At 39.3% G+C, this 14,047-nt stretch overlaps 1 protein-coding gene across 2 annotated transcripts in view; it reads right to left on the reverse strand.

Moving 5' to 3' along the window:
• Window positions 1–14,047, reverse strand: part of LOC102797770 (transcription initiation factor TFIID subunit 4) — a 96,229-nt gene that overhangs the window by 52,729 nt on the left and 29,453 nt on the right. For both annotated transcript variants that reach the window (XM_006779754.2, XM_006779753.2), the window contains 2 exons: window positions 11,293–11,462; window positions 2,545–2,675 (listed from right to left, as the gene is read on the reverse strand). In XM_006779754.2, the coding sequence (XP_006779817.2) occupies window positions 2,545–2,675; window positions 11,293–11,462 (301 nt within the window). The remainder of the gene's footprint in view (window positions 1–2,544; window positions 2,676–11,292; window positions 11,463–14,047) is intronic.

Genomic DNA, 14,047 nt, shown 5'->3' on the forward strand with positions numbered 1-14,047 from the left:
GGCTGTGGACTGTTGTTATGCAGTGTCACGCCTTTTTCAATATGTCATATCATTACTAATTACCTTAAAAACACTGATTTTGATTTAATGGTGTAAAAAAATCCACCTAATTTTCAAATCCTTTTTCCCTAAACAGATAGGATATTTATCCAGCGCAGTGACTAACTGTAGTTCCAGATTAACTAAATCTTCTTAAGCTATTGTATTAAAAAATTGCAGTAGATTGCTATGATCATACAAATCTATATTTAAAATGAATTATTTGTTGAGAAGCAACCATATTTTTTGGTTAAACAATGAAAAGAAACTTTAAAACACAAGTCAACTGGAACACCACCAGTCTGAACACATCAACAAACTTTTTCTATTTACAGACATTGCTTCTCTTTACCTATGTCACATCACTTCCCACTTGGGAGATAGAAAGGCAAGAGTAAAAACAACTTTTTTAGGCCATCAAAAGTTAATAGGATAATTGCTTATTTCTCATGTTTCTGTGTGACTGCATGTGTCTCATGCATCTCTGTTCTTGCTTGCACTTGATTTCTATATCACTCTCTTCTGTGTGTGTTTCCATGAGTGGATGAGAGACGCCGAGTGGCACAGAGCACAAAGACACATCAGAGGAGACTCATCACCAGCCCTCTTCCAGTCTCCCGCCCCCCTTTTCCGTCTCTCTCTCTCATCCAGCTTCTCTCCTCTTTGTTGCAGCGCTGAGCCTGCACTCTTGCCGTAGCTCCCGCCGCCGCTCCTGCCGAAGCCCGGCTGCACTTTAAGGCCGCTTTGTCTTTCGGTCTTTTCTCTCTCTCTCTCTTTTTTTCGCTGATGTCAACAGAGCTGGGCTCACAGTGCTTCATGCCTCCTTCACACACACACCTCATTTACAAAACCACAAAAAAGGCAAAGAACGAATGGAAAGAAGAATCACAAAACAAGACGGGGACAGCAGTAGCAATGCTCTTCCTCGCTCCTCCTCATCCTCCCGTCTTGGCATCAAGAAAAACACATTTTCAAAAGTCGTCCCCCCCCCCCCCCCCCCCTCCGACACACCCCCATTTCTCATAACGATGCAAAGATATAGCCTTCCAGCGGAGATGAATTTGTGCTTTAATGTTTACCAATTAAATGTGGTTATATAGTTATATTTAAGGGCTACAAGAAGTAAAGTCACCAATAATAACAAAAGTATGCAGCTGTAGGTAGACGGGCACTTACAAGTTCTTTTATAAGTTTTGACTGGCTGAAAACTCTGAGCTCTGGCGCTTTGTATCAACTTAAAGGTAAATAAGAGTTCTGACATTAACTTTTACGTGTTTATAGTTCCATTTTTGTTTGTGAGTTAACAAGTAAAAGGAAAAAAATGCATATGTGCATATGCCAGTGTGTATTTACATGACTGCTGAAGCATACATATGCCTTCATATCCATGGCAGTTTAGTTTTGCATGTTTGCTACAATATCCCCATGGATTTTATTTCCTATCTTGAGTGTTTTGTGCATTCCTAAGTACGGTGACAGTCTAGCTAGGATTCATTTAGTACCATTGGTGGCCCTTTGTAACATTTTATGCAGCCCCTGAACAGAAGAAGGAAAAAATTGTTGACTGAACCTTTCATTCATCAACAGTTTAAGTCATATCATGATAAGGTGGCGCCAAAAAAACGACAGCAGCATTTCTCTTTAATTTCAGCTCTTGTGTTCTGCCCATAAAAGCAGCTTACGATGTAGAAACAACGCAGGTTCAAGAAACCTGTCTGTCCTCTCAGTGATGGCTGAAAAGACTATAAACCAGAACAAACATGACAATTACCCTATATAAACCACCATACTCTGATTACACATTACAATCTCAAACTATACGAGTTTGATGCGTTTGATGTGTTTTTTCTCTGCTGCCCTTAATCATATGGTAGCTACCTAAACAGGCACTTAGTCAGATTGTCTTATAATAAACCGGATCGTACTCGCTGCATGCTGGGGCATGTGTGGTAAGGGTGTGAGACACACAGTCCCTCATTATTCAGTATTATCACAATATCGCTATAAAAAGATCTATAAATAATATAATTCTACGACACATAGCAGTACATTGGTATATCCATATGACAGGAAATAATTCCCATAAAAAGGAGAAAAAAATCCCCCCAAATAATCCATTTTTCATTGTAAGTGTAAATCATTATTATTCAAATGTAATCAATCCCATGTACTCATTTATTGTTCTGTTCACTCTACCCTCCTTCACTGGATAACGGCCACCACAAAAAAACTCATACTTGTTATAAAGTATGAGGCTCATAAAATGAAATCTTGGCAGGTGGCTGATCTGATCATAGTTTTCTTTTATTGTGTTTTGTTGTGTTTCAGTTCGTGGTGCTTCATTTGCCTCACTCGAGTGACATGCAACAGTAAGACAACGGTTTCAGAAATGCAGCTGCATGATTATTTAATTTTTTTTCATGCTGAAACTGTACCGAGCTCAACATATCTTTTTTGAGTGTGTGTGTGTAGGGGGCAGAACATATTTATTTGCAAACGTCCTACCTTACAGGAGTCCAGTCGGTGCTGTGCGATAGTAGAAACCTTTTCTACTACCGTCCGAAGCCGTGACTGCGTGGCGTGTGAGATGAATGTCACTGTCTCCATGGGGACTTCCGTAATTCCAAACTTTTTAGCTGCAAAAGATATATTGACACACCCATTTAGGACAAGATGACATTTCTATGATCAGATAGGGTTTTGCAAATATTTCTTACTTTGCCCAGGTTTATCAACAACTGCTCAAATACATATGGAGACTATTTTAGGATTTTTATTTAGATATTTTTAATTTGTCTGAGAGAATAAGTCATTTTTTGTATTTGTTCATTTTTTTTGTCACTAGTAAGTTAATGAAACACATTTCCAGTGTGGTGTTTTTTCAGTTTTCAACATTCCTTTCTCAAGTAGGGTCCCCCTCTACAGTTTGAGAAACTCTAACTCCACTATCTTGCTCTGCAATTGGCACCAAAAGCCCTTCTTCTTTGGAGACCCACTTTGAGGTGAAGGGCCACTTCAACCAGCACCTGCTGCAGCACTGAAGAACTGGTTCATGTGCCTTTACACAAAGAGAACAAGGACAATCAGTGCCAGCTGCAGGCCAAGAAGGTGAAGTTGGAGTTCATTTGAAGGATGAGAGACTCATTTGAGAGGCAACTGATTGCAAACATAAATGGCGAAGACTCGTGTACATGTGCTCACATATATGTCTTCAAAACAGAACCTAAAACTCTGGGAATCACTGGATTAGTACATCATTAGTGTCAAACAGATGCATTTTTTGGACACACCAGGTACAGCTAGTACTTTTGCTTCTTATAATTTCATCTATTTCGTTAAATCCTAAAATATTGATCCACTTTACCAACAAGGAGTTTTCTAATGTAACATCTGTTCCACATTTAATTTACTTAATGTTATAAACAGGTCATAAGTCACTGTTATATCGTCACTTAAATTGCTGCTAAGACTTAAGAAAAGCAGCAGATAAGCAGGTAGAATTAAAACACATACAGTGCATCTGTAAAATATTCACAATGCTTCACTTATTCTACAGTTTGTCATATTACAGCCTTATTCTGAAATGGAATAATTAACTTTTCACCTCAAAATTATAAATACAATATCCCATAATGAGAAAGGGAAAAAAAGTTTGTTTGATGTACAGATTTATTAAAAATAAAAAACAAATATATAACATATACATACAGGTCCATCCTGTTTCCACTGATATTTTATCAGATGTTTCTAAAACTTGATTGAAGTTCACCTGAGATAAAATCAGTTGTCTGGAAATGATTTGGAAAGACACACATGTCTATATAAGGTCATATGGCTCACAGTGCATGTCAAAGCACAAAAGAGCATGAAGTCCAAGGAAATGTCTGTAGACCTTGGACACAGGATTATATCAAGGCAAAGATCTCAAAAAGGGTACAGAAAAACTTCTTCAGCATTTAAGGTCACAATGAGCGCAATGGCCTCAGTCATGCGTAAATGGAAGAAGTTTGAAATGACCAGGACTCTTCCTAGAAATGACTGGCTGGCCAATCTGAGCAATGGTGGTGGAAGGGCCTTAAAAGAGAGAGGGAGGTGACCTAGAATCCAATGGTCACTCTAACAGAGCTCCAGTGTTGCTCTGTGGAGAGTGGAGAACCGTTCAAAAGGACAATAATTTCTGTAGCCCTCCACCAATCAGGTCTTTACGGTAGAGTGGCCAGATGGAAGGCACTCCTCAGCAAAAGCCCAATGACAATCTGCTTGGAGTTTGCCAAAAGGCACCTGAAGGACTCTCAGACCACGAGAAACTCTTTGGACTGAATGCTAAGCGTCATGTCTAGTGGAATCCAGGTATCACTCATCACCCCGCCAACACCATCCCTACACAAAATAACCTGCTCCAGAGGCCTCTGGACCTCAGAGGTTCACCTTTTAAAAGTTACCCTAAGCACACAGCCAAAAACAAAAGGGGGCTTCGGCACCAGCCTGTAAATGTCCTTGAGTGGGCTAGCCAGAGCCCTTGACTTGAACACGATTGACCATCTCTGCAGAGGTCTGAAATTGGCTTTGCACCAACACTCCCCATCCAACCTGACTGAGCTTGCGAGATCCTGCAAAGGCGAATGGGAGAAGCTGCTTAAAAATAGGTTTGCTAAGCTTGTAGCGCCAAGCTTAAAACACTTGAAACTGTATTAGCTGCCGATGGTGCTTCAACAAAGTATTGTGCAAAGGATGTGAATATGTACGTACATGTTATATTTATGTTTAGTATTTTTAATACATTTGCAAGAATTTCAAACCTCACTTTTTACCTGGTCATTATGGGATATTTGGTGAAAAGTGATTATAATCTATTTTGGATTAAGGCTGTAACATGACAACATTTGGAACAAATGAAATGCTGTGAACACTTTTCAGATCCAGTGCACAAGCTCACACACCCCTCCCAAAGAAGTCAAGAAGTAAAAGCACATCAACAGATGACCACAACCTTCATTGAGTACCTTCACTTATGCACACATATACACCCACTGTTCTTACACATTCATACAGAAAAACTGTCTGGATTAGTATGTGCAATTAACTCCCAGAAAGAAGACTCATTGCACAGAAAAGTTAATTTGTTTCACAGTCTTAGTGCAAATTCTCAAGTGGCTTTACCAGCTAAGCTCCTTCAAGTGTGTAAACGACATTGACCATCTCTTTTCATAGAAGGATAATTTAGTTTCCTTGGAGCAAAACTCATCTGAAGTCATAACAAAAGAGAGGAGGACAGACTTTGGTAGGGTTACTATCTGTTTCCAACTTCCTTTTAAATTATTCCATTAACATAATTTTCTCTCTGGCACCCTTTTAAGTAAACCACACCAATTATTTAAATCAGCTGAACAATACATACACTTCTCAGCAGCTAAAGCTTTGAAACGGATGGAAGGAGCCCTGTTAGCCTTATAATTACAGTGGCAATACATGTGGCAAAGTCACAAGGTCAAAGAAAAACGCTAATAGGCTCCTGCTCCCTAAAAAATGCAATCTATCAGGGACATTAATATTTCAGACAAAGTTTAAGAGACTTAGCCGCAGAGAGAGAACAAAAACATATTCTTCAACTTGATACAGATCATTATTCTTCACCTAGAAAAAGCATGTAAAACAGCTAGAAAACGACTAATGATCTGTACAGCTATAACATTTTGTTTAATTCTGACTTAAATAGCATTAAGAATAAAAAGACAAGCACCAAAGACTGTAACACTTCCAGTTGTGTGGTTAATTCAACTCATTTAAGCTACCTTGTGTACGATTTTTTTTGCCAAACTACTGACACTAATGATGGCAGTGTTGTTCAGTGAAACAAAGAACTGAACATTTATATCGAAAACTGATATATAGATTCTACAAGGTGACATTACCTCTGACATTACCTCCAATGCCTCTATCTGGAGAAAAAAATTAAATTTATAAACAGATATTGTCAAAATAGAAGCTTTCTGTGAAACAGGATGTGTTAAAAACTCAAAACTCAAGTGCATCCAAGATTGTGTAATTGCCTAACTTAGCATAAATGCAGCCGGATTCTCAGAGCGCTGTGGTTTTTAAGACCTTAGAAATTCTTCTTCAAAACTTTCTCTGAATTCACAATGTGTTCCACCAAAAATTTGTTTAGGAAAAGACATAAAACTGATTTTTTTAATATTTATTTATTAAATTTGTTTTAACCACCAACCATGTTGCCTTGCAAGCAGTCTTTTTCTCTGCATTGACACATTGCTAAAATTCCTATGTGTGCATATGAGTAAGATATTAGTATACACAAGATAAGCAAAAAGGTAAACCACACATAAAAAAATAACAGGTCTACAATTCTGCTAAAAGTTTAAAAACCATCACAAGATGATGACACATCAATATTGTGTTCAAAACTTATGAGTTCCCTGAGTGGCTCCGTAACAAAAGTCCAGATGGCCAGAAATCCAACTGCAAACAAATGGTATACACCTAAACTCCCTGTTGGAGCTGGTTTAACTGAAAGAATATTTGTTTAAAAAAAAATTAAATAAAATAACATGCTACACTGACTTCAGACCCCACCAGGTGACCACCTGTCCTTGGCTTTCCCCTCCCACTTTTATTTACATGACACAGTAAAAGTCAGTTTTTAGAGTTTACTAGTCAGTAAACCAAAGTTAATCGTACAGGCTACAATTGACATATTTGTGTTCTTTATCGCTAAATCTGCATGTATTACATGTCAACTCTGATAAATTTTAAAAAACACATCATTTGGCTAATTGAAAGTTGTTTATTCAGCTGCCAAATACTTTTTAAAACAACAGACATAGTGAAATCTCATGATGAGACTCAATCTGCAATGATACTTGGATTTTTTAGTTCCTGTTAAACTTGCTGGTATTGATTGGAAAAAGAGTCTCCCTGAAAAGTACCTGGCAGTGAAAATGGACAAGTCCCATCTGTTGTAGTTTATATCTAAAATAATTGCAACTTTGTCATTCCTTCTCAAAATACACAGCCAGTTTCCATAACTGGTTTTGATATTTATTTCACCATCCATTGACGAGATGGCCAGACCATAACTGACCACTACAAAGTCAGAAAAGACTTCTCTACTGCACGTCATGAGTCAGTATTTAAGAAAGACCACAACAAGGACCGCTCCATTCTACATATGCTTGATGTTATGCCAAGAAAAGACCAAAGCAAATTCTTACAGCAAATGAGAAACGATTACTCACAAAAGCAAAGTCTGAACACTGTACTACAAAAGCCAAGAAGTTTAAGATCTTCTCTCCTCATCTTATGAAGCAGGTGCAGAGCCGAAAAAACAAATGGGACAAAGAATCGTTAATTCTTTTCAGCAAAGTATTTCACTAACTAGTAAGAAAATTACAGAGAAACCCCGTTGTACTGGACAAGTTGGACAGTATTAGCATATAGTATCCATCCAATAACACTGGTCAACCAATATCTTAGTTCAGCTCAACTATAAACTGATATAAAAGATGGATGTAGCTACATCACCTGTCAAGGGCAGTGCTCACCTTCATTTGGCTAACAACATAACAAATAAGATGATACAGCATGCTTTGTTTTATTGCAGTTATTGAGGTCTATCATTTACAAAGCTAACTTCATGTTATATTTAATAACACATAATTGCATTTTGGCACTCAGAAATCAGAAAAGTTCAGCGAAAGAGAGCAGATGGCTGTTTGCCAATAGACTTCTATAGAGCTGGTAATCTTTAAACGACCACAGGAGTTGTAGCAATAGGGCGGATGACGACATAAAAACATCTATCCTATCGTTTGTTTCGTGGTGTCGCAAAATAAACTGTTTACGGCAATATTTTTTCATCGTTTTAATGGTCACTGTAGTGGCTATATTAATTTCTTAAAGTTCTCTCTTTCTCTTATATTTTATATAACCACACTACGGATGGACAAGCACCGGTTTTATGCGTTGTCGTTAGCAACAACAAAGGTAAAACTATCACGTGTCCCCTTGTTTATTTTCCACATAAACCTTTCACAATAAAGCTCAAGATCCTGTTGAGACTTTTCAAAATAAACTGAATCACGTGAAAAAAGTGTGCACAGTATTTACGGATAAGAAGCAAAAAAGAGCCGTCATGTGCTAAAAAATAAACTAGACTCAAACGTTAGAACAGGCTTTCCCCCGCAGCACGCTGTGTAATAAATACAAAGAAAACGGCGGCCGTTAAAACTTATGTCTAAAAATGTGTCATTTCATACATCGTTAAAACACTCGGCGCCAGGTACACGACGCCAAGCTGGAAACACTTCACGCAAGTCGAGCTGCCCGAGATTCACAGAATTTACAGAAAATGTTACATTTTTGTGATTTATATCGTCATCGGGCAATAGAATTCTTATATCGGAGATATGAGATTTTGGTCATATCGCACAGCCCTATGTAGCGATAGTGATAATTCTTTCTCAGAGATCACAAACAAATACTTTTAGTGCTAAAAAGCTTAGTGGATTGGCATAAGTACTTCATTCCTGTTATATTCTGTATAATAAATAAAAGTAAAAAAAAAAAAGAGAGATTTGGTAATGTTGCTTAAGAAGGTTTTTGTATTATTAGTAAAATGTACTATTTTGTACAAATCTGAAACAAATTTAAGCAGGGATATGTTCAATGGTTAAATATACTCTAATGCCAACCATGTCTGTGTTAGCCACTTCAGGGTACGCAAGTTTCTTGATAAAAAGAAAAAAAATTAAAATGGGTTTGCAGCATTAGAGATCATTAGCAGCTAGCAGGAAATACTATTTATAGATATTCCAAATACAAATAAAAGGCAATTAGCCAGCAAAACATTATTTGTATTTCATCTTAAGATTTAGCTTTTTTTTAAAAAATGAAAAAACAAAAAACCCTCTGTGTGTGTGCGTGTGCGTGTGTGCGTGTGTGTGTGTGTGTGTGTGTGTGTGTGTGTGTACCTTTAAGGTACCAGTGGACTATCATTACTTTGAGGAGCTTTCCTAGAGAACTCCAGCTGTGCCTGTGTTCTGGTTCCTGAGATGGGGGTGGAGTGCTGCTTTTTAGCTTTGCAGCCCCCACCACCACCACCACCACAAGCTCAAGGACAAGCCTGGAGAGTTATGAGAGAAGGGAGACAGGTTTGGGAGGCGAGGGCGGCCCAAGTGTTTGTTTGCAGGGGATAAATGAAAGAAGAGAGGAAGACACGGAGAGACATGAAGATGAAAATAAAGAAGGGGATAGAAAGAGCCAGTCCCCTCTTGAATTCACAATTCAGAAAATACATCAAAAGGGGGTTAGAAAGGGGAAATTAAGACATCTAAGAAAAGAAAAGAAAGCTACTACAGCCAGTGTTTTCATGGGGGCAACCAGGGCAGGAAAGGTCACAATTAAGTTTTTTGCAGGATGCTAAATGTTAAATTGGAACAAAGTTGGTGCTTTTGCAGGAAAGAAGAGCAGCCGAGCCTTTCTGATTGAGTGGAGCTGGCAGGCTCGGGGAGCCTCCCTCGGACTGCTGTCAGCTGGGAGCGTGGAGGGGCCAATCACTGACACAACAAAGCTGCATAAGTGCCACTTCCCCAGCAGGGGGCGCCCTAGCCTCCTGCCCCGTATCATGCTGTGTGCCCCCCTGAGGAAAGATTTATATTTTTAAACAACTCTTCTACCCCAAGGTGACGGGATAACAACCATGCCAAGGGTCCACGTAATGAAACATGACCCGCAGGCCTTCATGCTACACTAAAGATACTTTAATTGAGATAAAAACAAGATGAGGGTGCTAGACTCCCCGTCACGTGGAATTATATTGTGTGTTTTTTGATCTGATGCACAGGAGCAAGATGCTAGGCACAGTTATTTTGAGCAATAATGCTCATTACACGTTTTCACAGGTTTTACCGTGCAGCTACAGCCTTAGGTATATATCAAGCAATGAAATGGGTTGCCGCTAGCAAAAAGAGGTAATGAAGACACCATCACTCGTGTGTGATACTGCATACAAGCAAGACTTCTCCGCCTATATTGATTAGCTCAGGCAATATTGTGCGCTTTTAGTGGATCTTGACACTCTGATAAGCCGAGAAAGATTCAAAATTTCACTGGCAAGTTACATCCCTCTAAACTCTGTTCCTTTAGTCCAGAGGACAATCTGACAGCCAGCCTTCAAAAGACAAACCCATAAAGTATTTATGCATGTGCCTGGGGTCCAGTGAGTTCAGACAGCCACTGAAGAATTCATTAAAGGAGGTGAAAGAATTTTTAAGTGTATCAAATTTAAACCAAGGCCAAACAAGAAATGCTCAGTCTGAACCACAGAAGGAGAAAAAAATCAAAACTGTCTGTAGTGATGACACAATAAATACAAAAACAACATGGTCCTTACACAAAAGGCAACAGAGAATCTTTTTATCATGACATGAGGAATTTTCCTACTGCATCGGTAACCATTTTTATCTGCCATTAAGAACAACTAAAAGCTACAGTTCTGTGAAACAGTATTTGCCCCCTTCCTGATTTCTTATTTATTTTCCCCATTTTTGTCACACTTACGTGTTTCAGATCACCAAGCAAATTTTAATGTCAGACAAAGATAACTAGACTAAATAGGAAATGAGGTTTTTAAATGATGACATTCATTTATTAAGGGAAAAAGGTTCATCAAACCTACCTGGCTGTATTGGATAAAAGTAATTGCCCCCTAAGCCTAATAACTAGTTGTGCCATCCTTGGCAGCAAGAACTGAAATGAAGTAATAACTGGCAATGAGTCTTTGACATCATTGTGGAGGAATTCTGGCCCACTTGTCTTTGCAGAATTGTCTTAATTCAGCCACAATGGAGGGTTTTTGAGCATGAGCAACCTGTTTTAAGCTCATGCCAACCATTGCAATTGCACTAAAGTCCAGGCATTGTCCAGGCTCCTGGCAGTAATCGGGCCTAAGTGTAAATAGTGAAATTGTACTCAGCTTTCCAGAAAGCATGGTTAATTACAGTTCATGAGTAAGTAAGTCAGTTAATTCATGACATAGCTCCCCCCCCCAACAAATGAAATCATTATTTAAAACTGCAAACTGCATTTTGTATTTACTCAGATTAACTTTGTCTAATATTTAAATTTGTTTGAAATATTCAGGTGTGTGAAATATGCAAAAACAAGAAACCAGGAAGAGGGCAAATACATTTGGCAAGTCTTTATATGTCACTTCTGCGATGAGTGGTCAGGATTCACCTGTTTCTTGAATTCGTCGGTGTAGCAGCCCCGGATGAAGAAAGGCCTCGTCTTTACATGAGCGGATCTGCGTTCCCACGAGGTCAGAGTTGGTGGCGAGTATTCTGGCACTTTCCTCATTCAGGTTCACCCCGGCCATAGAAGCCACATCATTGATATCATCGTCGTCCCTGAAGGACGAGATGGTAGATGGTAAAAAAAATACGCATTTTATTGCGGTACATTTTTACAACACATTTCTGTCGTGCAACAAGATGAATAGAAACACAAGAGACGTAAGCGGTACATTTTCTCAAAATATGCATCTGTCCAAGTTTTACTTTAGGTAAAGTCTGTGAAATTTCTACAGCTCTCCAAGGGAAAACTTGAGAGGCCCTTGTCACAGTTCTACTGACTCCTACTGGAAGCTGTGTTCAAAATATTTCCTCTACTTTTTAGCTCCAAAATCACCAGGAAAATTCATTTTGCACTATCCTTAATTGTGTATTCACGCCCTAACATTACATTGTCAACTAGGAGATTTTTCACAGGGATATTTGCCTGGACAAAATTATGCATTAGTTTTGTTACAAGGGGCTATACGTTGCTTATAATGGCACAGAAGTCCCATTCCAGGGTCTATTTGCGTCAACACTTTGAGAGTCAGGGAGATGAAGAGCGTTTGGAAGCTGTGTTTTGCTCGGTAAGGATGCTCCTGAGAATTGGCAAAGAGCTGCAATGAATCTGGCTATAGACTAATGTCAACAAACTCTATTTACACAATCATGTGCAACACACAGCGATGTATTTTCTCAAAGCACTGGTCATTTCTCATGGTCATAATGCAGACTTCACAATGTTTACACAGTATTACAGTTTAGCAAAGACAAAGGAGTATAAACATGCAAAATGTGTGCTATGGTCACTGTGTTTCTCTCTCAAAGAGGTTTACATATTCTGTAAAAGGCTGCAAGTTTCTTTGTGAGTTGTCACTGGGAAAAATTCCTTTACAATTATTATACTTGGCAAGTAATGATTATGATCCTGGCCTGAATTAGCAGAGCAGTGACATGTTGTGCTTACAGGACTGGCCTAGAGCGAGGAGCGGATTTTCTGAGTGGCTTTGACGGAGAGAACAAAGAACCACAGAACACACACAGAGTGGCCGATTGCCACTCACTGGCTAACCTCCGTAGTCATTTATGTTCATGCCACTGTTGTGGGTTGCGACAGAGTTTACGTGTGTGTTGCTGTGCTTTTGCTTACACATGTGTGCAGCACGGGGCACCGAGTTCTTTCAGGCGTCTCGGGGTGTGGGCACACACCGTCAGCCAAGTCCACCCCACCGAGGCCCTCCTGCTCCTTAGTGCGGCCACGGAGAGCCGATATGAAACTTGACACCACGGCAGGAGGTTGACAAAGACGATTAGAGTAGCTCCCTGAACTCTACACACCTCAACCTTCTCTCGTCTTTTCCTCCTCTCCTCCAGCTCTCTAATTAAGCCTTCACAGAGAAAATCTACACACCAACGCAAGCGTGGATGCATAGGATTATGATCTGTGTTGCACCTCAGGCTGTGCACCTTTCTTTATCACGTCCTTATGGATAACTTGACCTGGCTTAAAATCCACACACACCTTAGGCCATACTCAACCAGCTAAGTAAAGAAAAACTGAAAAACTACACATCAGGCCAATGTCCATGATGGAAAAGTGACTACACAAGATCACTCAAAGCCAAAGCAAAATCTCAGTATCAATGCATCCAAAGAGATCAAAAAAACCGATGCAAAAATCTCTATCTGATGACAATAATGTGATGATAATATGATAATGACAATAATCATAAGTCCTTTCTGTAAACTGAATGTCAGGACATAACATCATACAATAGGTTTTGCTTTATATAGCCATGTATCCATTGTCTCCTGCTTGTCTAATTAAGGGTCACAAGGGGGCTGGTGCCTGTGCCAGCTGCCCCAGCTGGAGTGAGAGGCAGGGTATACCCTGAACAAGTCACCAGTCTGTTGGAAGGCTAAAGACAGACAACTATTCACACCTAGAACTGCCAGTTAACCAAATATGTATGTCTTTGGACTGTAAGGGGAAGCTAGAGTACCCAGAGAGAACCCACAAAGCCACAGGGAAAACACACAAACTTCACAGAGAAAGGCCCCAGATGACCTGTGAATTCAAACCCAAGAAATTCTTGGTGTGAGGCAGTAGCAGTGCAAACTACCCACCACCATGCCAAATTTCATTACAGTCGTGTAGTGCACTGAACTCGTGGTTCCAAAATTGATTCCTATTTTACTCATTTTTTTTAATCTGGCTTCTTTTAGGTGAACTAAAAACATTGTGGGAAAAGGTACAGGTTATGAAAAGCTTTTCTTCTCAGGGCTGAGAATAGATGAATATATTTCTTGCATATGACAAAGATAGAAAGACAGAGAGAGAGACCGAAATCTCATGTTGGCAGAACACATCACATAGTCTTAGACTAGAAAATCTCCGAAAAACTGGCTAGGCTACTTTTACATGAACCGTTATATTACAGCAAACTGTGGGGTGGGCACTGAGCCACTCCAGGTGGGGCATGGAGCACTAGGGGAAAATATCGAAGGAAACTAAGCTGAATTAATGTGATTTACAAAGGGAACGATAGCATTCTAACCTGTATTCACTGAACGTCAACTTGGATCCATTTTTTATTGTTAATGATTGATTACAAATTAGAAGTGTAGGGTGTTGTTTCGGCTTCTGAAGTTGTGCATGT

The sequence above is a fragment of the Neolamprologus brichardi genome, chromosome 1, assembly GCF_056152115.1.
Source record: "Neolamprologus brichardi isolate AB-2024 chromosome 1, ASM5615211v1, whole genome shotgun sequence".
Classification (NCBI taxonomy): Eukaryota; Metazoa; Chordata; class Actinopteri; order Cichliformes; family Cichlidae; genus Neolamprologus; species Neolamprologus brichardi.